Raw genomic sequence first — 25,009 nt, forward strand, 5'->3', positions numbered from 1 at the left:
CTTAATCTTCACATGCCCAGACACAGTAGTACTATTTAGCATTCACACGAAATATGTAGCTTCAGACGTCGAGACTCCAACAGTTGATCTGTAGTTTATTTTCATAAGTGAATTAAGTACAGAAAATTATCAACAATTTAGGAATACAAAATCATTCTAAAAGTTATTACAAAAGATTTATTGCAAATTGACACCAGGTTTATGCACACACACACAAAAAAAAATTTGAATTGTGATGAGCCACACCAGGCCGTAACTTCTCAGAAGTGATTGAACAAGTGGTGCAGTCTTTCTCCAAACCATCTGAGGACAAACTTCTCTACTGAAATGGGTGTGGGCTGAACCTTTTAGTCTACAGAAGAACCCTGTAATGGACAAAGTATCTTATCTGCTATGTGTGGAGTAGAAAATAAGAGGATGGGTTTTACTGAATAATGCTGAAAAGCAAAAGCTGGAGTAAGAAGCCATGAAAGGGTTGTAGATTTTTATGACGCCTGTCCCTCCAGCTCAGACGCGGGGGTGTCTGGCTCTTCATCATTGTAGATGTTCTCAGCCTAAACGAGAGAAGTTTGAGATCGGTGCAAAGTCCTAATACCAAATAACAAAAAAAAATTTGAAATCTTAAGAATCTACAGTTTTGCTGTACTTACCATCTGCCATACTTGCATTATGTTGTCCTCTGACACAGAACAGATTACCCAGGGTTCATTTGGGTTCCAGGAGAAATCTGAGATCTTAGCTGTATGTCCACCATGAATAAACTGCCAAAACAAACAAAAGTGGATTATTATAGAGTGTCAAAGCTGGCTCTTTCACACCAAGCAGAAAAAACAAAAGTTTGTAAAGGATCTGTAGTACCGTGTACGTTGTATAACGTTAAACTTTGCATAAAACTATATCTTGAAATACATCAATATTCCATACAAAGGGGGAAAATAATTTATGTATACTGCCATATAGATATTTTCAATATTATCTCAGAATTTTTGTACATGCATTGAAATACTATCAATATTTTCAAGCTTCAAAAATTATACACATCATAACAGTAATCCACATAAATCGAGCGGTTTAATCCAAGGATTCTAAAGAGACGAGATTTTGATTCTAATTTTGATATTTTACACTTAATCTATTACCATTACAATTCTCTCACTTAAATGTTTGCTCACTCAATGTATTCGTGTTTACAATGGGGTAAATGTTGCTGCGCAACTCACATCGCACAAGGAAGCTTGATTTCAAACTTAACATTTAATTTACATAAAAACACAAACAGTCAATAATAAAATAAGAACGAATAAACAGAAATCACAAACAATAGCACAAATAAATACAATAGAATAAATATACAAATGGAATAAATCCTCAGGTACTGTAGGTCTAATAGAAGTATTCAGGTAAGAAATACTACAGAAAGTAATCAAATGTAAAATAACACTAGATAGTCATCAGTCTAAAAAATAGGTTAAAAGTTATTAAGCGAGTGATTTTCTCTTTGATTAACAGACGGCAGCAGGACTATTAGGCTGCTGTCACATTAAGACCACATGCATGGATCCAATACACCTTTTGAAGGATCATGTGACACTGAAAACTGATGTGTAATCAGCAACAGTAATGATGTTGAAAATTCAGCTTTCAAATTACATTTTAAAAAATATTAATATAGAAAACAGTCATTTCAAATTGTCATAATATTTCACAATATTACTGTTTGTCATTTTTTTTTTCATCAAATAAAGCAGCCTTGGTGAGCAGAAGAGACTTCATTTAAAAACATAAAAAAATCTTGACCGGTAGTGTATATTAATTAAATTTGTATTATTATTATATTATGTTTTTTTTGCTGTGGTATTGAATTAGTTATCAATAATCATATCATTATAGCTCTATCTGTCACAGTAAATATTTTCAGCAGATCTATCTCGACTCACCAGCAGCTCAGGTGGCCCGTCCTCGGCGTCCTCCGCAGACTGCTCTTCTCCAATTTTACTAAAGGACATAAATATAATGATGCAATCAATACATGATCAAAGCATTCTTGGATCCAAATAGTTAGCACAAATGAACAGTTCCAATTAAACCAGGAATCTGCATCAAGAAAGAAAAAAGTAGACGTTTAGGATCAATTATAAAACAGTAGTACTAGTAATGCCATACCTCAGGTCCCAAACATTGAGGCGTCTGTCTGTGCCACTGGAGGCCAGGATGGTCTCGTTATGAGGAGACCACTGGACCTGTCAAGAGCATCAGCTTTATTATGACTACACTATTGTTTACGGATTGCATGATGTTATATTGTAACAGAATCTTGAGTTACCTGGAAGATTTCATCCTTATGTGACTCAAAAGAGTGAAGCTTCAACTTCAGGTTACGCAGATCCCACAATGCAACAGTCTAAAGCCATAAACAAACAAGGAGCATGTCATTTATTTTTTTTTAACCATTTGATATTTTTAAATCATCCACACTATTAAATAGTAGGAATGAGTCACGATTTTCGAATATTCGATTAGTTGATTTTATTATAGAATATTGAATAGGTTCATGTAACAAGAGAGGGGTGATGCCAATAATGCATCTAAAAGATGTCAATTAACTCTCAGACAACAGAAGAAGATACACATTGTCTCACACCAGAGCATATGAGCGGAGTGGTAATATTTCCAGAGCAGAGAGCGTCTTTCTGGAGATTGCTGTTGCTCGCTCACTCCACACAGCGCTGCTCGCTCAGAATACCCTTTGTGACATGCTGGTTACAAAATATGTGTAATAAGTAGGGCTGCCCGTGCACGACTAAAAAAAAAAAAAAAAAAACGACTAGTAGTAGTTAATTTAAGCCATTAGTCTAATCGCATTTTTCTATTGATTTAATTACTTGAATATACATGGGACAGAATACTAAACCAGAATGGTAAATGGACTGAAATTATATAGCGCTTTCACAGACCCAATGTCCACCAAAGCACTTAATGAGCGTTTTCGTAATATATTGCCTTTTACGCATCTCAAGCGCACGCATTAAGCTTGCCACACAGAACCGGCAAAAGTAATGATTATGCATGAGAAATTTTAATTGTTTATTAATAAACTTGTGTTTTCTGAGTCAGCTACAAAGATAAAGTTGATGATGCTGACTCGCCATCTTCGCAGTAGTGAACGCGCCTATAGAGAAATGCACACTTCATACGAATTCCCCTACATAAGTAGAGAGTAGCCCATTTCTTTTCGTTTTGAATTGTTTTGTTTAAAAATAGACATTTTAAAGCTTTCTATAGATATATTTCTCAGGTCTGTGAGGCAAGTACAGGTTCATTTATGAGAGGCGGTCCAGCTAACATTTGAAACAGTGCTGTGAAAACAAGTGAAGCAACGCTGCGTCGCTAACAAGTGAAACAGCGCTGCGCTACCTCAAGTTTAATCCCTCTATTCAGCACTAGCGTGTAGTTCGGTAGAATGAAATGTCCTTATTCCTTTATATCCGCAGGACTTGCGTTGCGTGAGGCGCTGGTATACGTCTAGCAATCGCGTTCTACTTCATACTACAGTCATGTTAAAAACATCAATGTATTCATTCATCCATAAAAGATCCATCAGCTTGACGACAAGATCCATAACGATCCATTTACGTCATTAATATACGCCTTTGTTATTGTAAGAGGTTAGCGACCCCTGGTGGCGAAACAATCTTGCATATTGTACCTTTAACTTTTTAACCTTCAAATGGTCTTTGTTTCTTGTTTACATTTCTGGGCTTCGGGGTCTATACGACCCCAACAATTGATTGAGTAATTGTACAAAAAATATAAATTTTTAATCATACAAATAATATGGCATTTTTTTTGTTTACTTCTCATCTATTCATTAATGCTGTGTTTTTGGAGATATAAAGTACTTTTGTACCCATATACCACACAATTCCTCAACTACACCATTAGCTTGAATATGAAATTTTTTTTATGACACATTGCATTTATGCTCTAGATCTAGGCCTTCATTTCTGTGTAAAAAATTTCAGATTTATGCCAGATTATTAATTTTTTTGACACATGAAGAAAATATATTTAGGTTTTTTTTTCACATTTCCCATTGATTTCAATGTGGGGTCATATTGACCCCAAAGACCAGAAGTGTAAACATTTTTTTTTTACATACCAGAACAACCGAATCAAGCCCAGTGTTTTTGTGTGTATCGATAGATAATGTATGAAAAGTCACAGTTCCACTGAGATGAAGGGAACCTTTTTTTTTATTAAGTAGCAGTCAATTAGGGTCGTATAGACCCCATGACCCGATTGAGGGCTACAGTGACAAAGTGGTAGTTCTGTAGATTGTTAATAGAGGGACAGAACACTATTTTGCACTATTTTGCACTTTAATAGCACTAATGGCACTTTAATTAGGTTTCTTTGAGTCTTCTGTCCTGATGCTGTGTATGTGTAGGGGTGCGGTGGGGATGAGGGAGGGGGGTAGCCCCTGTGTATCAGACATATGTATCAGACGTACTGTACGTGCAGAACAATTTTCCGCGAGGATAAATAAACTTAATCTAAAAGAAAGATCTTAGACTTAATTAAAAATATCTTAATTTGTGCTTTGAAGATGAACGAAAGTCTTACGGGTTTAGAACGACATGAGAGCGAGAAATGAATGACAGAATTTCTATTTTTGGGTGAAATAACTCTTTAAGGTTATTGTGTCCCCTCCGCATGAGGAAGGATCTCTAAAGCAAATTCTTCCTACAGATGAGTGTTTATGTGCGATTATGTAGATCGCAACATGTACAGACCTTGTCTGCTGAGCCACTGGCCAGAATAAACTCGCTGTATGGGTTGAAGGACAGGCAGTTGACTTCAGCCGTGTGGGCGTCCACAGAGTGACTGGGCTTTGATGTGTTATTGGATCGTGTGTCCCAGCTGTAGAAGACAGACATTTCATTGTTTAATACAACTCAAATGTTTCACTGATTCTTGCACAGCAGAGGGAGCCCATACGCTTTGCTTACTCACATCATCAGTTTCTGGTCATCAGCCACAGAGCCAAACAACGATTCATGTAGAAGGTGCCAGGACACGTCCTCCACCACAGCTGTGTGCCCAGTGAAGATGGTCTTGGCATCTACTATCTTCCCCTCCTTTGGAACAGCACTGATATCCCACAGACAGATTGTCTAAAGTTGAAGAACAACAGATGATTCTACGTCATACAAGTTAAGTAGGGATGAGTTGATCCAATATTTAAAATCGTTCGGATTTTTTGTCATAGGCTATTAGGCCTCTGTATTTTTTTTTCTATTATCTCTTTTTTAAAATGAAGACCTGTACAGTTAGCAAGTAAGTGAGGTATAGATTTTATAAACTGATCAAGAAAAAAAAAAAAACACTGTAATGAGTATCTGCCGATACCTCGACCAATCCAATACCAAGCTTACAGTACCGTTTTGGAAAAAGTGGTACCGAACTATGTGATGTCAGTTTGAATTTGAGATCACTCACATGGTCGTCTGATGCACTAAGTAAGTTTCCACTCAGGTTGGGGTTCCAAGACAAACCGTATCCCTCTTTCTGATGTCCTCGCAGTCTCAGGTCTGGACTACACTCTCCACTGGGGTCTGCAAATGGACAAATCAGACATTAAATCAAAGCAAGTGACTTCACACATGATTTAATATAGGGCTGCAACAACTAATCGATCATCTTAATCACGTCTGTGTGCTATGCTGTCCGACAGTCGCGTCACTTTACAGCAGTGAATAACAAGTCTCTTAAAAACGCACCTCAAAAATAATGAAGGTCACGGTGTTATCTGATGCGGGACCAAAGTTGTCCTAAACATTAGCTTAGATGCATGCTTTATATTAAGCTTTAAACAAACTCAGTATTTAAAATATATCAGGGCTTCTTTGGATCAACTGAAAGCCACTGACCTGGTTTAGATGGGTGTTTGGTGTAGTCAAACACCAGCACATCAGACGTGGGGGTCTTGGTGGCGATGATGCAGGGGTTTTGTGGCATGTATCTGGCTCTGTTCACTTCTCCTTCATGGTTGATCTTAATCTCAATCTCAATCTTTCCACTCACTGATCCAAACCCTCCAAACTCTGGGGAATTATATACAATCATTATTGTCCAATGTCTGATCTCTGTCTTAGTTTCATCAACTTTATTTGTGAAAAGTATCAGTTTGAAGCATTCAACTAACTAAAAAATTAACTGTCAAATTCATGGGCCCAGTTTCAACTTGGTATTGAAGGGTTAGTTCACCCATAACTGAAAATTGTCTCATCCTTTACAAATACTACACATACATATATATGTTATAAACCCATAAGACATTCATTCATCTTTGAAACACAAAAGATATTTCTAATTAAACCTAAAAATCTGTATGATTTGAGCGGTTTAATCCAAGTTTTCTGAAGAGACACGATTGGTTGATATGATGAACAGATTTAATTTAGTCTTCACATTAATTTAAGTATCAACAGGAATTCAACCGTGTCTGCTTTTCATATGGACTACTTTTACAGTGGCCTCATACACTTTTTGAAGCTTGACATTTTGATTAAATTTTACTTCCAATAGAGGGAGTCTTAAATATTAAAAATATACCATAATTTGTGTTTTCAAAAATGAAATGTCTTATGGGTTTGGAACAACATGAGGGTGAGTGAATGATGACAACATTTTAAATGTTCAACTTAACTATCCCTTTAACATCCATATAAACACTAAATAAAGGTATAAAAAAGATCCATCACATTCTAAAGTTGTCAAAAATGCGCATCATATTTGTGGAAAGATTCAGTCTTATTGATCAACTGAATCTGGATTTCCCCCCAACGTCCTGACCATACCTGCTAAAGAAACACATACGCAAAATTGATTTTAGTATAATGACTTCAACACAAAAAATACAAAATGAGCATTCATTCATTTTCAGATCAGCTCGAACCTCCTTTCTCGCTGTCGTAGTGGGACGCGTCAAACTGAGCATCATCATTAGGGATCTGAACACTGGCGATGACTAAGTGGTTCTGCTCATCCGAAGTGTGTGTGCCCAACACCAGCCGATGAACTGCATAGTCCTTTCCCTCAGGCCTGCACAATGATAGACAATGATTTATAGAGTGCAAGTCATCCGTTATGTTTCAGAAGGTGGACAGCTAGTTATTGGATTACCTGTTCACATCAGGAAGCCACTGCACCGTTAAACTCGGCCACTCGAGTGCATGCGTCATGACAAGATCGTACAGGAATGGGGTGTTTTTCTTCCAGATCTTGTATTCCTCATTTATTACTCTCTCCTCCACTGCATCATCATACACTGAATATAGAGAACAGAAGGATAGATTCAGGACAAATGCATTCAAATGAACATTTCTCAATAAATGCATTGTGGGAGTGGGGTAGGCAGTAAAATGTTGCTGTATTATAATAAATTAGCAGAAACTGAAGTGTAAACTTGTAAAGTTCCTCGACTTATAGTTACACTGAAGCTTTTGAATGATGGAGGGAACTTGGAGCACAACAGCATTTCAATCTACTTAGAGAAACCAATATCTGTATTCTTCAAGTTAGTAGAATAATTTATTAATGCCAGAGGCTTTAACCAAAGTAAACCGTAAATACTTGGTAAAAACGTGCTCAGGTTGTGACACTCATTCATTCTTGTGTTAGAATGTGGGTCACATCCATTAGCACTTTAGGCTAAAGCTAGCAAACTCTGGCAAAGAAAAAAACATATGCACGTAAATCACAACGAAAAAAGTTTACCTTCTTTGTCTGCCATTTTGGCGTGCTTTTCTGCGGGTTAGCCACTGAATGAATTGTGGGGTTTAAAGCCAAAAAGCAGAAAAAACAGGGTTTAGGGTTTTACGTTCACGACTCCGTCACTTACAACACCAGCTCGCGCATCCCAAAAGCGCAAAATCTAGCTGGTGCTGCTGTCCGATTCACAAGCGAGTCGTTCTTCTGAACCGATTCTTTTTCATGATTTGGTCAAACCGATTCACAAAGAGCTATCACTTACAGATGGCCTTGGGTGAAAACTAGTGATAAAAACAGTATTTAATTAAATTATTATAATTACTGATTATTATATTCATGAAGTCAAATGGAATGGAATATACTTGTGTCTTGTTTGTAGAATTTGCATGGTTCGCAAAAAAAAAAGCTTGAATGTCCAAAAGCAGATGGCTTTGAGTAGGAAAACTGTGAAATTTGCTCATTAGCAATATTAGAAATGCTTAATATGAATTATTATTATCATTATAATTAATAATGGGAACAAATAAGGACAGTGGTAAAACCAAAAAACAGTGAACAATAGATTTAATTCATTTCAGTTCATTCAATAGATTCAAAATTCAGTCGAACAGGTTAATTGAAACGAGCTGTTCATCTGAACCGATTCGCTGAAATGAATTGACCGCCCAATGCTACTTTGAGCATGCGCATTTGCACGCGTTTAGAGACGTCAATAAATGTGATGTCATCTTTGCGCGCGCGTTCTATGATCGGTGTGAAATGTGTTGCTTACATAGAGAGCCTTTGCTGCTGTTGTTGTCTACCTATGTAGCCTAATGTGTAAATAGTGGTTTAAAATGACGGATAATGATTGTTGCTCGTTGCAGACAGACCCGTCAGAGACGCAGGACTCTGAGAGTCGCTTGGATGAGTGTGAAACTGCTGCTCTTGTGCTCAGGTACCTTATGGGCTTTTTATTCTATTGCTTATGTTTAAATTATTATCAGAATTTTTTGCTGTTTATTTATAACCATTTCTAATCAAATTTTTAGTCAAAAACAACGACGAGCTGTTCTTAAAAGAGAGAGAAGGAGAAGGAAACGTCAAGCTCTTGCTAAAATAAGAGAAGGTAACTTAATTTATATTTTCATTTTTGTTTGAGGTGTGTGTGTGTGTGTTTATATGGAGGTGTTGGCTTGTCGTCTGGTCTGATATATATCAGCACGTAATGTATTCATTATAATACTATACTATATATATATATATATATATATATATATATATATATATATATATATATATATATATATATGTATATATTTGTATATTTGTATATGTATATTTGTATATATATATATATATATACATATACAAATATATACATACATATATAGCAGCACATAATTTATTCCTTTCTCACACTTCTAAAGTTAACCTTAGTTTTAGGTAACACCTGTCTATGCAAACATAACCCTTACTTACTTGCTGTAGGTCATTCACAAAATAAAGAGAACCAAGAGTACAAGTCTGAAGATGAGGAAGAACAGAAGGCTGATGAGCAGAGGTTTGTCATCTTAAATTCAGTATGATAAGCTAATATTATTTGGACAAAATACAAAATATGTCACACTGTTTTACAATCCAGTGAGCGATTACACCAGGATTGGATGGAGAGAGAAAAGATTGCACAAGAAGAATTTAGGCTGAAGAGGGAGAAAGAAGAGGCAGCGCAAAAGAGAAAGGAAGAAGAAGAGGTAAGCAATTTCTAGATCACACCTATATATACAGTATATAAATACAGTATACAGTCAAATTACTGACTTTAAATCCTTGACATTCTGCAATGGTCTGGAAAATTTCTCAATTAAAATACATATGTAATGCTCTAATATCTTGTTTTTCTGTAATCAAAGCGGAAAATAAGAGAAGAATGGGAGGAGCAGCAAAAGAAAGAGAAAGAGGAGCAGGAGAAGAAGGAACAGGAGAAGAAACAGAGAGAGGTGATCCCTGCACTGGGAGGATAAAGAGGCTGATGTCTACATATATCCTCTATCAGATATCAAAACATTTCATGCTATCTGCAACAAATCAGCCTTTAAAGTTTCAAGCTGTTTGTCAATCATGGTTTAACATACACACCACATTCCAGAAGTCTCTGTTTCATGTGTACATTGTTTGTGTAGCAAAATATTGTCTTCATTTCCTTAACTAAGATACACAAAATCGATTTAAAATGCAGCAAGTGTCCACTTCCAGTGAAGAACATGTATCTTTTCGTGTCAGCTGGGTGTAATGTTGCTTACTTATGCCACAAGAAAGAACATGTGCTGTAAACAGTCGAATTTGAATGACAAAATACTGATAATATAAGTCCATAATGTACAAATTATCTGCCAGATTGTCTTAACCAATTCTAACAGACATGTGCTTGCACGCCACACAATTTCACACGCCATACTGTGTATGTTTGCACCATTTATAGGAAGCGACACAGAAAATGCTGGATGAAGCAGAGAGTCAGGTAACATCTTGCTCTCCATGTCAAATGCATGTTGGAAAATGCAGTTCTGTTTGCAATAATCATGAAAAGTCTCCTTATTTTGTTGTATTTAGCTGGAAAATGGTGTTCCTTGGAAAAACCCTGATGCCCCAAAGGATTATGGGACTGAAAAGGACAGGGCAAACTGCCCCTTCTTCCTGAAAACGGGTGCTTGTAGGTTTGGAGACCGGTAAGTGTTTACAAGGTTTTGACTGACAGTCAAAGTGCCATTTCTGATCAGGTTCTAGATGATGATTTTTTTTTTTTACTGTGCGTAATGAACAGGTGCTCCCGAAAACACGAGCACCCGATATCCAGCACCACCCTGATGGTGAGGGCGATGTTTGTGACGTTCGGGATGGAGCAGAGCAGACGTGATGACTACGACACAGATGCCAGTCTTGAGTACTGCGAGGAGGAAACGCAACAGCAGTTTCTGGATTTCTATGAAGACGCTCTGCCAGAGTTCAAGAACGCGGGGAAGGTGGTGCAGTTCAAGGTAACTAAAATAAAAAAAACATATTCCAAACCAAATGGTCCGATTGTAACTCGTTTCCTCTCCACATGGAGGATAGTCTAAAGGTGATCGCAACAGTTTACAATCTGGCACTGGCATTGGCCTATTTTTCACAATAATCATTTTTTTTGTTAGGCAATGTTCCCTTTCATTGGCCGTAATGGGCACACAACAAAGGAAATAGTATCTTTGATGATAGTGGTCTAAAATACTTTCAGAACATTAAAGCCCAATATTATTTACCAGGTACTTCTTTTTTATGTTTTTTTTGCATATCTGATCGGCCCTTTGAGCATATGGAGTGCCTTGGGATTCCATATTACCTATTTTGTAATTCACCTTTTGTGCAAAATAATTCTTTCCTTCTGTTTCAGTTATTTATCTTTATCTTCTTAAAAATTCCTATAAACTATTATCTATTATAACTGTTCGGGCCTAGGATCTTAATGAGGATGTGCATGATTTTGATCAGGTATGGGGGATGTTTAAAGGAGTAGTTCACTTTAAAAAAAACTTTTGCTGATAATTTACTCACCCCCATGTCATCCAAGATGTCCATGTCATTCTTTCTTCAGTCGAAAAGAAATTAAGGTTTTTGATGAAAACATTCCAGGATTTTTCTCCATATAATGCACTTTACTGGTAACCAAACGGTTCAAGGTCCAAAAGACAGTTTCACTGCAAACTGTTCAAAGGGCTTTAAACGACACCAGACGATGAATAAGGGTCTTATCAAGCGAAACGAACGCTTATTTTAAAAAAATAATAATAAAGTTTAAGTTTTACAAGCACAAATGCTCGCCTTGCTCTGTTCTGTGTGACTCTCCTGTTTGAACTCGTTCATCAAAATGAACAAATCTTTTTCCGAGTCAATTTGTTCATTTCGTTCGTTGAATGAACCAAATGATTTGAAAAAAGGTTCGTTCATTTTGATGTATGAGTTCGAACAGGAGAGTCACGAACGCGCATCACAGTACAGAGCAAGGCGACCATTTGAGCTTATAAAATTTAAACTTTGTTATATATTTTTTTTTTTAAATGACTGATCGTTTCGCTTGATAAGACCCTTATTCATCGTCTGGAATCGTTTAAAGCCCTTTCAACAGTTTGCACAGAAACCTGTCTTTTGGACCTTGAACCGTTTGGTGCCCAGTAAAGTGCATTATATGGAGAAAAAGCCATATAATTTACTATTTATTTAAGTCGTTGAGCTGTTCACACCACACAAGACAACGTGATTGATCCACAACAGGAGGTAACGCACTACACGAGCTGACAACTCTGTCACCCAACGATTCTATCTAGTCTACAAACCACGTTTTGTCACGAAAAATCACTCAATAAAATGAACCGGTAATGACGTTAAACAGCACGTGAGCCAATACCCAGTGAAGAAGACAAAGAACACAACACGTGAATATGGACGTCAGACAGAAACTATTGCTATTTGCTCTGAGAAAAAAATGCAAAAAAATAAAGATTTACTCGGTGACCTCAACCCATGCCTTGCTCTGATTGGCTGTACTCATGACATCACTGAGGTTGAGTCGTCTCTGGATATCTACCATGCTAGATATTTGTCTGGGCTTGGCAACGCGTCTGCGAGTGTCTTTGATGCGTTGTCGGCTCTTTCATACTAATAGATTGTCGACCGTTCATCGCCCACTAATCCCCCGTGATTTGCACGCGATAAAACCCTGACCTGTCGGCAAGCTCAACGATTTGCAAATCTGGTTTAAATCGGCTTTAAAATCATGTAGTGTGAACTAGGCTTAAGTGTAATCTATGTTCTCAAGGATCTCAGGGCACATACTTGTTCTTCTTCTGGGAGTGTCCCTCACTCATATCTGTTATGCACTGATATATGTTTGTATCCATGTCATTTCTTTTTGAATGATTTTGAAGATCTTAGCTTATCCGTTCAACAAAGATGTTTACTGTTAGCTGCTCTTACAGTGGCAAAAAAAAATAAAAAATAGTCAACCACCGGAATCCTCCTCACACAATGGAGAGCCGAATGTGGACTGTGTCTTTGTTGGACATTGTCAATGGAACTCTCAACCTTTCGTATACATGGACCCCACATCAAGACTGTGAATATATGGCATGTTGCTCTTGATTTTCAACTTTTTATCTTTGTTGACCTCTATTTTATTTTTTAGTTTATTTGTTTTGGATCTAGATTCTGTGTTTGTATACTATTTCTATATTCTTGAAGTCTTCCAGGGATGGGTTCTAGGTTTGTATAGTTGCTTTTTGCTTTCTATTCTTGTTTTTCTTTGTATGTAAAAAGGGAAACTCAATACAACGGTTGTTTAAAAAATACAATAAATGATATGTATTGTTTAAATGTCATTTTATAGTTTGAATGTCATTTAAATTAAATTAATAAAAAATAAATCAGCTTTTGTCAAATCAACAATATTATTTCCACATATTTTAATAGGTGAGCTGCAACTTTGAACCTCACTTGAGAGGAAACGTTTACGTTCAGTATGACACGTAAGTCCCGTATTATTAGTCATTGCAGTAGAAGGAGAAGTGTTGTAAATATGATTTCATTTTTGATATTTCTGTTATATTTACCTGCAGAGAGGAGCAATGTAAAGAAGCTTTCATGATGTTTAATGGCCGCTGGTATGCTGGAAAACAACTGCAATGTGAATTCTCCCCAGTAACTAGATGGAAAACCGCCATATGTGGTACGAAAAAGAGAAATTTCCTCGTAATAACTTTTAAGTCTTTCTTTAGTCATCATTTAAAATATGCCTATATTCATTTTCTCATCTGTTCTCAGGACTTTTCGACAGGCGGAAATGTCCGAAAGGGAAAAACTGCAACTTTCTACATGTCTTCAGAAATCCAGGCAATGAATTCTGGGAGGCAGACCGTGATCTTCATATGTCCCCTGACCGCGGTGGAGGCTTTTCTAGTCGGCATTCGGGAATGTGGTCCCAGCGTGGAAATAGCCCTGAACGATCCCAACGCAGGTGGACGGATCGAACGATTAGCGGCCGTGAGCGGTACAGTTACAGGGGAAGGCGGAGCCGTAGCAGAGAGAGGCACAGTCGAAACAGGGAAAGGTGGAGTCGTAGCAGAAGCAGAGAGAGAAGGAGATCTCAGAGAGAGCAATCCAGGAGGAGCAGGAGTCGATCCCACAGCCGAGACCGGTTAAAGCAAAGCGAATCAGCAGACTCGAGAAGAAAGAGGTCAAAATCAAACAGTCCAGACCATGTATCCAAAAACGGGTCTGTGAAACGGAGGGGTCGCAGGAAGGAAAGCCAAAGCCCAGAAATCTCTGACCGAATGGATACACATCAGCACAAGCACTCTAAAAAGAGCAAGAAGAAGAAAAAGGGTAAAAAGAAACACAAAAGAAAGAAGAGTAAGTCACGCAGCTCGAGCTCGTCCGCTGGATCTGGCGAAGATTCCCACAATGAGGAGGGTAGCAAGACGCCGTCGAAATCAGAAGCTCCTGCTGAAGAATGTGCAGCTGTGGCATCCAGCGCAGGTTCGCCGGAAGATAAAGCAGAGACCGCAAGTTTGGGGTTTTGTCATCCAGATGAGGAGATCCAAACCCGATAGCATCACACAGTCTCGATAGATTACATACACATACATAAACTGTTTCTGTTGTATTAAAGCAGCTGTTGTTATTTTCGTTTGCATATCAAAATGCCTAGTTTTTACGATTTTTGCTGATGAATACATTGCCTGTACATTTGTAATTAAATCTAGCATTTTCTGAAATCGTGTTGGTGATTTTGTTTTTAAAAATGGGTAAGCAGTTCTCTGGGATTATTATTGCCATTTTTATTCAAAGTTACGATGTAGAAGTAGCGACAGATCATTTCTTCCATCGGATGTACATCTGAATGAAACACATTAAGCTTTGGGTGGCAAATGGATGGAGACAGATCTGAATGTGAGCTTAAAGGGATACTCCACTTTTTTTGGAAATAGGCTCGTTTTACAACTCCCCCTGAGTTAAACAGATGAGTTTTACCATTTTCAAAGCCGATTTTCTGATATTTAGAAGAATATCAGTAACCAGACAGTTTCTGGTCTCATTGACTTCCATAGTAGGAAAAAAATATATATACTATGGAAGTTAATGAGACCAGAAAATGTCTGGTTACTGATATTCTTCTAAATATCAGAAAATCACCTGAATGGATTCGAAAACGGTAAAACTCAACTGTTTAACTCTGAGGGAGTTGTAAAATGAGCCCATTTCCAAAAAAAAGTGGAGTATCCCTTTAAATTGATTGTAAGAAATATGTCGCCATTTTGATTAAAAAGTATGGGCTCATAAAACATGATCTCAAATAATATTACAAAATGAATAGTATGCATTAATTAATTGTTCGCATTAAGATTAACTTTGGTTAACAAGTGGTTAACATTCAGAGGCGCCTCAATAAGTCTAAAAATGTCATTATATTAACAGAACTTGTTAATATAAACTTGTTAAAATGCTGAAAATACATTAAAATAAAGATGACATCATATTATGACTTTATTTATTTTTATTAAGATTACTTTTATTAGAAGTACCAGAGATACATATAAATAGAAAAGCCTTCGAATATTGTCAAAGGGGAGGGCCCTGGAGTCAAGAAGGATGAGACGGCTGATTTAGATGCATTTTGTTGCCAACTACAAGAAAATAATCAAATTATGTTCTTTATTAGTAAGAGATCGTCAAAGATTTGGACAAAACGCTGCAACATCTTACTTTATTCATCATTTATTTTGTTTTTTAAGCTTCAAAAGACTTTTTTTCGAGAGTAAGTCTGACAAACAGTCCAATACGATAGGATACAAAGATGATTTTATGGGGAAAAAAGGCATGAAGACGGTGGAAAAAAATTCTTTGGCATTAGAAATTAAACAACTAATGAATGGCAAATGTCTGATATGCCTGAACCCATTAAGTGTTCACAGGAACCAATCATTACAGTGTTTTTGGTCAGGAATTCACTAATACTGGTGTTTACTTGTGCCTTAGTTAATACAATCATTGAATTTATGCCAAAAAATTCTGAAAGTCTAGTTTACATTATCTCTGTTCACCCATCTGGATAAAATGTTTGGTCCGTAACACTTCAGCAAGTCTTGACTTCTACTGGATCTATTGAGAGTTGCAAAAAAATACTAGCAAACTGTGTGAGCTGAGTGTTTTAAGGCAGCTAAAGGTAAGAGGTAATGGTTTTAATAGAGAGAAGACGTCGTGGGATAACTGGGGATGCTGACGCTAATCTTTGCTACACATGTACTGATCCAAACCTGAATTCAAAGTCAAACACTGGGAAATTTGCATAACTGCTAAGATAGTGGCACAGGTTCACTTTTCGATGAGCTCGATTCCCTCAGATGTTTGGCAGTAGAAATGCAGGCATCAATACCTTACCAGGAAGTGCTGATTATTTTAAACACTTTTGCATGTTAACCTAAAATACAGATATAGAGAAAATGCCCACAGAAAAAAAGAAAATAATATGTGTTAGTGTTTTGGTTTGTTAGTCCTCAACATTTATGTCAGTCCAATCTCCTCCAGAACGCTACGTGGTGTCTCGGCTTCCTGTTAGAGGTAAAAAAAATCAAAGAAAATCCATTCATATACTAAAAAACTGCCAGTATTTTTCCCAAAGCACGTTTAGAATGAGTAGTTTGTGCATTCCTCACCTCCTGCAACATGTCAGCCTGCTCTATGGCCTTCAGAACGTTCTTCTTCGATGTCTCCTGAGCTTCACCACCCAGTATAAACTCATCCAGTATGTAATAGGCTTTCTCAAAGTTGAAGATAATGTCCAGTTCACACACCTGGTTTCCAAACACACAGTTTAAGAATGAGCGGTTGCAAGAGTTTTAACCGAAACTGTTAAAATATAGCAGCAGAACTGGTCATTGGTTTAGTTAGATGAAAATTATTTACTCAAAAACTCACTTTCTTCTAAGCTCTTTTCAATACAATGAAAGTGAAAGTTGAATGTCAAATGTCATTCTTTTCCTCAAACAATGCTATCATTAGGCTTCAGAAAATTTGAAATCAAGCAATGTGGACTTGTTTATTATGTTTTAATGGGGATCTTTTGTACTTTTTGGAGTCATATAGTCATACAGCTTTGAAAAATCATGAGGGGCGAGTTGAATTATTACTAAAGCATGAAACGGAAGTTGCGAACTTGCGATAGTCTTTTCTTCCCTATTGTGGTGTACTGTATATCCGACTGAAGAGACATACGTCATGAAGATTTAGATTAAAATATTACAAGGGTGTATGTATTTTAATAAATAATGGTGTGCATTGATATATTATTTATAATAAGCCCTGTAACATTGTGTAAAACAAATTTAAAAATTAAAAATTTAGATTTTATGGTGACTTTAACAAGCCAAAAACACCAAACTCCTCTACTTAAGGCTGAAAAGCAAAAGCTGACATAAATCTTAACTCACACTGCCAAAATATTTGTCCAGCAGTTCCACATATCTGTGGATGATCTCCAGGGTTATCAACTCGTTTTCTTGGTCTTCCACAGCACAGCAAAAGTACAGGCTGGCATATCTGAAATGCAAAATAAGCTCACCTCATAAATAGACTACTAAAAGTACGCTTTAGGACACAGTATAAAAGTTGCAGTGTTGAATACAAAATATCAAAAACAGGATATTTTTGTTCTAAGCAGTCTTTCTTATTTACCTTGTTGACAATATCAAAGATATATGACTGTTACTCTCTTATACTGTAACTAAAGTAGCACTAGGCAATAAAACACACTGAAAGTTGAGATTTGACTGCAACAAATTACATTTCTGTTAAATGTAAATATAAAAAATAAACTCGACCACAGAAAATGGCACTTTACACAAATGAGGAACCAAGTAAGTAATAAGGAGAACTGTCTGTGCCTGTAAAATAAAATACAATCATAATATACACTCACAACTTTCATTCACAATACTTTATGGGATTGTAGTTGTTCTCCTCATTAAAGCTTTAAAGACATAGTCTTGTACCCTTTTCTTTTTTCCCCAATCTTCAAATATATATATTTTTTTTTTTTTTGCTTCGAATCAAAGTTTGTAAGGGCATGATTCAACTTGTAGTTGGTTTGTTTGGGTTAACTCTTAAACAATAACTTTTAAAAAATCCCTATGAAATATTAGTGGCTCTAATGAAATAAATGTAATAGAGAAATGCTCCTTTACTACAATGAACTGAAAATTTAGTTGAGAAGGTCAGGAGGATCTCTAAAATGGGACGGACCATGTTCACCATTTTAAGGGGGATATACAGACATTGAAGTGTTTAAAACTTGCTACTTTTCTAGCTAGGTTGGTTTATGTCCGATAATAGTTTATCACATATTCCCCACACACAAAAAACATGGCAGTTGTGCCTTTAATATTTTTTAAAAATAAAATAAAAAAGTCAGGGAACACCCAAGTCTACCATATGATGGAAAGAGCCAAATACAATGCATCTGCAGTTCCGTCCATGCAGTCCTTATCATTTTCTAACCTTTTATAGACAATTTTCAGATCCCTCCATTCCAGGAAACTGCACATTTTGGGTTTGCGTGCCAGCACCATCTGAATAACCTCACGGGAGATCTTTTTCTTCTGTACGTCAGACAGCGGCACGTACCATTTCTGGAGACGTAGCTTCCCCTGCCTGCTAAAGAGCAGCATGAACTGCATCTAAAATTAATGAGAAACAAACGAGAGTCTCAAACCTAGACATAATGTTTGTGCATCACCATTATATATGCCTAACGTTAGTCAAACCGAGCCACAATAGTATCCTGCAATTCCAGCTCTTCCGCATGGAAACGTTCGTCGTGTCGCTTATTTCAAAAGTCAGTATCGTGCCATATAAAAATGATCAAACCGAAGCGTTGTTCGTGAATTACTTCTGTTTGTTGCAACAAAAGAGGAAGAATCGCGTTAGCAAAAAGGCTACGGCCGTGTAAATGATACATTTATAAACTATCCACACTATTCAACCTTAGGTATTTGCACCAGCAAGTCTAAATAACTTAATAATGTCCATCAATGCAAGAGATAAAATTGAGCTTTTACCTTAAAGTTTATAATATTACACTCGATTCCGCGAGCATGGGCTTTGTGGCTGATGGCAGTAAACGCAGATGTGAGGAGTCCCGTTACATGGACGGATGCATCTCTCTTTCGCTAGATCACTGAATCGTGTCCTCTCATTGGCTCCGAGATCCACCGATGACACTCTGTATTGGTCCAGTCTCGAGCAGGATGGGTGAAGCTCTGCCTGAGACGGAGGTTTTTGTTATGCAGTGAAATTTATCCTGAAAACGTGACTCTGTCATAAAAAAATAGATACATTATAAGATCCTATCTGAGATTAATCGTGCCACGAGTGATTTGTTTTAACAACAAAGATTACCGGTTAAAAGTTCCCTGTGACTTTTTTTTTTTTGCTTTTTTTTTTGTGGGCGTCCAATTACCTGCCAGTAAAAGTGATAAAAGGAATATTCCTTTTTCTTTTCTTTTTTTTTCAAACATGATATCATTTTTACAGTGTTTTTCTTCAGTCCGACTAAAAGTTAAGTAATTTGTTGTCTGAAATTAATGTTGCACTGGGTAGATCTATAGCAGTATATGAACAATTGATATTGAGTAGGCCTATTGATATTGATATTGAGTTACACTGAATAAATGACACATTGAGAAAATTGTCGATGTTTTTTGTCCAAATTGACATTCACACTGAATCACACAGAACACATTCAACTGCAATTCTTTTCCATTTTTTTTTTAATGTAAACGTGCACTATTATTTAGCATAATGAATGAATGAATGATATAGCTCTATTTTAGATCCTATACTGTACACTGAAAGCACTTTCCAGTGGGATCATTGGTCTCTTCTCCACCACCACCACCACCAGTGCAGTATATAGTATCTGTAAAATAAATTATAATTATATAATTATAGTAAAATAATTATATAGTATCTGTTTTACCTTCATTATACGGTAGTTTCATAAGAGGGAAATGAGTGCAGATGCTCAAAGAGTCGAGAAGGTTCAATACTTGAAAGGACTTGGCTTTAAACCCTTCCCAGACTCAGACATCCGCAATCTCTCATCTAAGACCCTGAAAAGGCGCCATGATATTGAGACTCATCATTAAAGCCGAATATTAACCAAGTATTACAGTTGCCACCACACTTTGTGCCAGAGGCTTTTTACACTATAACTGTGCATTGAGCCAGACAAAATTACAAAAGAAGCTAATCTGAAACAGGAGCAGTGGCATGGAGTGTATAAGGATAAGGGATTTTGCTTTTGGTGCAACCAACCTGTTTGAATCCTTTTTCTGGTCCTATTGCTGTTCCATCTCATAACATCTCTGAGAGGCATTTATTTTAAAATAAAAAATAATAATAAAATATCCGAAAAGTGAAAATAAAGTGCCTAATGGGCACTTATTTAATATAGCCTATTGAAATTGGATGTGATGTCCAAGTTGATTGGACGGATTGGCATCAACCTAGTGTAAAACTCTTCCGATTTTTAATTGCTTTAGGCTAATTACTTTTTGAGACCTCAGTAATCACTACATTGATATTTTGTTGAAAAATTAATTTTGTGATCAAAATGATTGCATTTAGGGCTATGCTGTTTACATAATTATTTAAGAACTGATAAACTAATAAGTAAAAAAATCTGTAAAAATATTATGGATAGGCCTAGATATATTGGCCTCCATATCGGTATGGGCAGATATATGTTCATTTTAATGTGTTATTGTTATTGGCCCGATGAGAAAATTTGGCCGATATATTAAAGCCGATAACTGGTTATTTCATTCAGCTGAGACACTTCAGATGCACTGTGCACCATAGAATTGCTTGAAATATGATTAAAATGATTAAAATATGATCAAGATTACGTTAAACATGTTGTCCTGTCATCTGTCATACATAGCCTACTGAGAACATTATAATTGTGTGCTTGGGACATGGCTTTTAATGGCGAGACTTTTGTTTTTGTAGTCAGGTTCTCAAAAAGGATATAAAAAATTGGATTTATCAGCCAATATATCGGTTATCGGCTTTGAAATGTAAAGAATTATCTTTATGGGAACCAATAGGGATCATGCTTCGCCAACTAACAGTCTGGGTTCCATCTAAATGAGTTGTAACCACACAAATAAGTTTTCAAGCATTAGAGCACATTAGAACATTATCATGCTAAATTCTTACATTTGGAGAGACCATATTTAAAGAACCAAAATTTATTTTGTACGTTTTTATGCCTATTTTGAGAATCGTTCTACCTTAGATTATGCCTAGACCTACTTAAAATGTACCGTCGCCTCAAGCTATCATTCACCCTGCCTTTCTGTTTTATTGCACTAGATGGCGCTAAAATGTCCCTGTGAGCCACTGGATTCAGTAGCAGCACTGATTCCCACAGCTCTCGCCGGGTGCAGTGGCGCGCGCCTGTAGTCCAAGCTACTGGGAGGCTGAGGCTGGAGGATCGCTTGAGCTCAGGGGTTCTGGACTGCAGTGGACTATGTCGATCGGGTGTCCACACTAAGTTCGGTATCGATATGGTGCTTCTGGGGGAGCCCGGGACCACCAGGTCGCCTAAGGAGGGGTGAACCGGCCCAGGTCGGAGACGGAGCAGGTCAAAGTCCCCGTGTCGATCAGTAGTGGGATCGCGCCTGTGAATAGACTCTGCAGTGCAGCCTGAGCGATACAGCGAGACTCAGTCTTTTGTGTGAACACTGCACAGTTTTCAACAAACATCAATAACAAAATAAACGCAAAATTGTATTGATCGTAAATTCATTAATTGTTTGCTTGTAATGAAATTAAGAAGATTCAACATTCATAGCAGAAGACTATTAAATCATAAAATCAACACTGATATAGCAAGTTCCTCTGCATTTTTTAATTTAATTTTTATGCTCTCCAATTTTGCTATGTGCTTAAAAATGTAGCCTTCACAATTTTGTGCTACTATAAAATATGTCAAATAGTGTCAACATTGCTGCAACTTGTATAAACATTGTGTGTGACTTCATCAACTTATGAGATTATAAACTTATACGACACATTTGGGAAAAGCACATAAAACCTGTTTAAAAAAAAGTGTGTTCGAGCAAGGTTGGTTATAAACTCTGTGACTGTGGCCCCCAATCATTACACATTTTGTGTCATTTGAATGAGTTATCAGTCCTGACACTTTGCAGTAAGTTGCTGATGCATCTTTAGCAGAATGAAAAGCAATTCACGGGTTCACACTTACAAATGCTCAGAGAATAAAATGGTTATGCATGTTTGGCGTGCTGTCCAGGGGGAGGGCTCCGAGCTCGGAAATTGGGCCCGAACCCAGAGTACTCCCCCCGTATCTCTGTTTAGGAAGATAACTAGGCAAGTGTGAGGAGATGGGGTGGTGGAGGGATGCTTAAAACTGTCGAGGAATATGGGTGAGTCGACTGTGTGTATTTATAGGCGTGACTTGTGCTGATTGATAATGATAAAACATTAAAAAATATTATTAGCAACAGAAAGAGAGCAAATAACTCTCGCTTTAGTCAGAGCAGTAAGGCAGTAAGGGGCAGGATACCTACTTCCTAGTTTGGTGTGGTATGTACCCAGAGTCAGCAAAGTTTAAAACTGCAACAAACAAGGAATAAGTTTAAAATATATTTTTCAATAAAGGATGGGAATGATGAAATCTCTAATAAAAAATAACCTGCTGCAGATTGATATGTTTAGATAATAGATTTATGCACTAAACTTAACTCTTTGTTTTATTAAAAAATGTCCAGGTGGGGCATTCAGCAGGAGGCCGAGGAAAATGAGGCAAGACATCATGTCATCAAAACACCACAATTTTGATGAACCTGCACTGGACTTTGTTTGGTAAACTCTAACCTACGAAATTCGTATCATGTGAAGACGTGAGCCGTAGAAGATCAATATGAATGATGTAAAATCTTAGCTAAATTACCAGAATGCCATCTTTAAATCTGCAGTATTGCAGTAAAGTAGTATATTTTTACATTACGTTTCAAACAAGATGACAGTTGCAGTGTCTGTTTCCCAACAGTGTGTTCCCAGAACTGTTGGGAAAATGGTTTACACTAAATATAGTGCGGAATAATTAGCACATCTAAACCTCTTAGATGGCGTAAAACTAGTGAAATAGTCAAAACTGTATTAGAAAAGTTTCTGCAAACCATAAAGTGTATAACGTTTTTATTTGTCAAGCTTGCTTTACAAATCTCAGTCTTCATAAGAGCATCATAAGGATGCCATTTGCCAATCACAAAGAAAATGCAAAACTATTATACACAAACACTGTTAAATAACATTAAAGAATATTTACAAAATGTACAGTTTTCCAAACATTCGGCAAGGTGTCTCAAACTACAGCATTCACGTCTACTTTCAAATCAGGTGAAATGCAGTCAATTTCTCCCCACTAATAAAAGTTTGAGATTAAGCTAACGTAAATAAAAGCAAGTGCCTCAAACTCACAGCACAGGTAACGTTACGGGTGGAGTTTGTGTGATTTACTGCGAGTCGCTGCAATGACACTTTTAAGGATGACACATTAAGGAATTAAAGGCTCCGTGGACATGTATCCAACGTCGAAGAATTCTTGATACCGTTGACTGATGAATCCTGAAGAGCTGACCTAAGAATTCCTCAGACAGTTTGAGGTGCTGCTTCATCAGTGTAAGAAGAAGTTCCTGAGTAGGCTTGAGCGACTGTTTTGCACTAATAGGAACAACTGACGACACAGAACTGAACAATAGCATGAAAGTCTGTAAATTGGGTAGTCCTGTGAAACTTTTAATTTTGCTGTCATCGAAATCCGACGGATCAAGAGAATGAACTTTTAAGTCACTTTCTAACCCGTAAACTTTTTCTCTCAGTAATTGGCATTCAGTGTTTAAAGATTTGATCTGTTCATGTAAAGAGGAGATGTCCCTGTGTGTTTCATCCGTCTGGACCGCAGTGCCTTGGACTTCAACCGTCTGGACCACAGTGTCTTGGATTTCAACCGTCTGTTGCTCTTTCTTTACAGCAGAATTTTGATGCAGGTTCATGAGAGCTGTTGCAGCTAGCTCTTTACTTGTGTTGGCACTGACAAATCTTTTCACAGAAACTTCTCGAAATCGTTGATACCTTTCCAGGTTGTTGATGGCCCGAATTCGATCAGCGGTGGGCGTGAAACTGAATAAACTTGGCACATAGTCAGGGTGTAGAGGATCATCACTCTTTTTCCCTGAAAGAAACAAAAAATGCTTTAGTAACAACATTTGGACTAAATTTCTCGCAAGGTGACGAAATAATCTCTTATAGTAAAGTAAATTGTTAAATTTTATTCGCCACACTTTAAAAACTTTTTGCTGCATTCAATTTTAAAACTACAATCAACTTGGATTTTTATGTCATTTCAACACTTAGTTAAATTTTAGTTGGATTAGTTGATAAGTAGTAAAATGAGTTGAATATTGTATAACCTTTTTGATGAGCCAAAGCAATGCAGATCATTTCATTTTTTTATAACTCTTTTTATAATTTGTAATTAGGTGGAACTGGGCAGCGCATACAAGAATAATCATGAGTTTCCTGTTTTTGTGTTAAAGTGAAAATAATAGTGAGTGCTCTATGTCGCACAGAAACTTTCAAAAAGGTAATACATCAGCGTCGAACAAAGTCCTCGACTTCAAATGGACCAGGAGTTTAGTTACGCTTTAACAATGTAGATTGTTCCAAAGCTGCAACAGTGATAATAGGAAATAGGGATGCACGATATATCGGCCACCATATCGGTATCGGCCGATATTTGTTCATTTTTATGTTATCGTTATCGGCATGATAATAAAATTTGGCTGATATATTAAAGCTGATAAATAATTAATTATTTCCTTCAACACTTGAAACCTGAGACACTTAAGATGCCCACTGTTCAACATGATTGATCTTAATTGTTTGAAATATGATTGGAATCAAAAAGCAAAATATAGTTAAGTGCAAAATGTGCTGTCATATCAGCTACATGAAATTATAATGAGAATGTTATAATTGTGTTAGGGAACGGATTTTAATTTTGAGACTTTAGTTTTTGCAATCAGGCTTAAAAAAAAAATTAAAAAAAATTTGGATTTAGATTTATCGGCCGATATAT

The 25,009-nt window shown here is 36.8% G+C and overlaps 3 protein-coding genes and 1 non-coding gene across 5 annotated transcripts; 2 read left to right on the forward strand and 2 right to left on the reverse strand.

Moving 5' to 3' along the window:
- Positions 1-68: 68 nt before the first annotated feature.
- Positions 69-7,932, reverse strand: rbbp7 (RB binding protein 7, chromatin remodeling factor). Of its 2 annotated transcripts, none has more exons than XM_089125026.1 (12): positions 7,780-7,932; positions 7,186-7,330; positions 6,959-7,104; positions 5,931-6,104; positions 5,500-5,615; positions 5,014-5,174; positions 4,794-4,920; positions 2,324-2,401; positions 2,164-2,240; positions 1,938-1,995; positions 651-761; positions 69-554 (listed from the first exon to the last, which is right to left on the reverse strand). In XM_089125026.1, exons 1-12 carry the CDS (start codon positions 7,793-7,795, stop codon positions 486-488), a joined length of 1,278 nt encoding a protein of 425 aa, XP_088981152.1. In that variant the 5' UTR covers positions 7,796-7,932; the 3' UTR covers positions 69-485. The 2 variants fall into 2 exon arrangements, with proteins under 2 accessions (XP_088981152.1, XP_039513504.1); XM_039657570.2 differs by having other exon boundaries at positions 5,931-6,107.
- Positions 7,933-8,497: 565 nt separating this feature from the next.
- zrsr2 (zinc finger (CCCH type), RNA-binding motif and serine/arginine rich 2) lies at positions 8,498-14,714 on the forward strand. The gene is made up of 11 exons (XM_039657623.2): positions 8,498-8,710; positions 8,805-8,881; positions 9,244-9,316; positions 9,398-9,506; positions 9,666-9,752; positions 10,235-10,273; positions 10,366-10,481; positions 10,577-10,790; positions 13,255-13,310; positions 13,401-13,510; positions 13,606-14,714. Exons 1-11 carry the CDS (start codon positions 8,610-8,612, stop codon positions 14,391-14,393), a joined length of 1,770 nt encoding a protein of 589 aa, XP_039513557.2. The 5' UTR covers positions 8,498-8,609; the 3' UTR covers positions 14,394-14,714.
- A 1,487-nt stretch (positions 14,715-16,201) lies between these two features.
- Positions 16,202-19,038, reverse strand: ap1s2 (adaptor related protein complex 1 subunit sigma 2). The gene is made up of 5 exons (XM_039657624.2): positions 18,897-19,038; positions 18,337-18,515; positions 17,271-17,379; positions 16,497-16,634; positions 16,202-16,392 (listed from the first exon to the last, which is right to left on the reverse strand). The coding sequence occupies exons 2-5, from the start codon at positions 18,513-18,515 to the stop codon at positions 16,345-16,347; spliced, it is 474 nt and encodes a 157-aa protein (XP_039513558.1). The 5' UTR covers positions 18,897-19,038; the 3' UTR covers positions 16,202-16,344.
- A 2,241-nt stretch (positions 19,039-21,279) lies between these two features.
- On the forward strand, positions 21,280-21,578 carry LOC148970422 (signal recognition particle RNA). The gene has a single exon (XR_016148812.1).
- The last annotated feature ends 3,431 nt before the right edge of the window (positions 21,579-25,009 follow it).

This window comes from Pimephales promelas, chromosome 21 (assembly GCF_988280905.1).
Source record: "Pimephales promelas chromosome 21, fPimPro1.hap1.1, whole genome shotgun sequence".
NCBI lineage: Eukaryota > Metazoa > Chordata > Actinopteri > Cypriniformes > Leuciscidae > Pimephales > Pimephales promelas.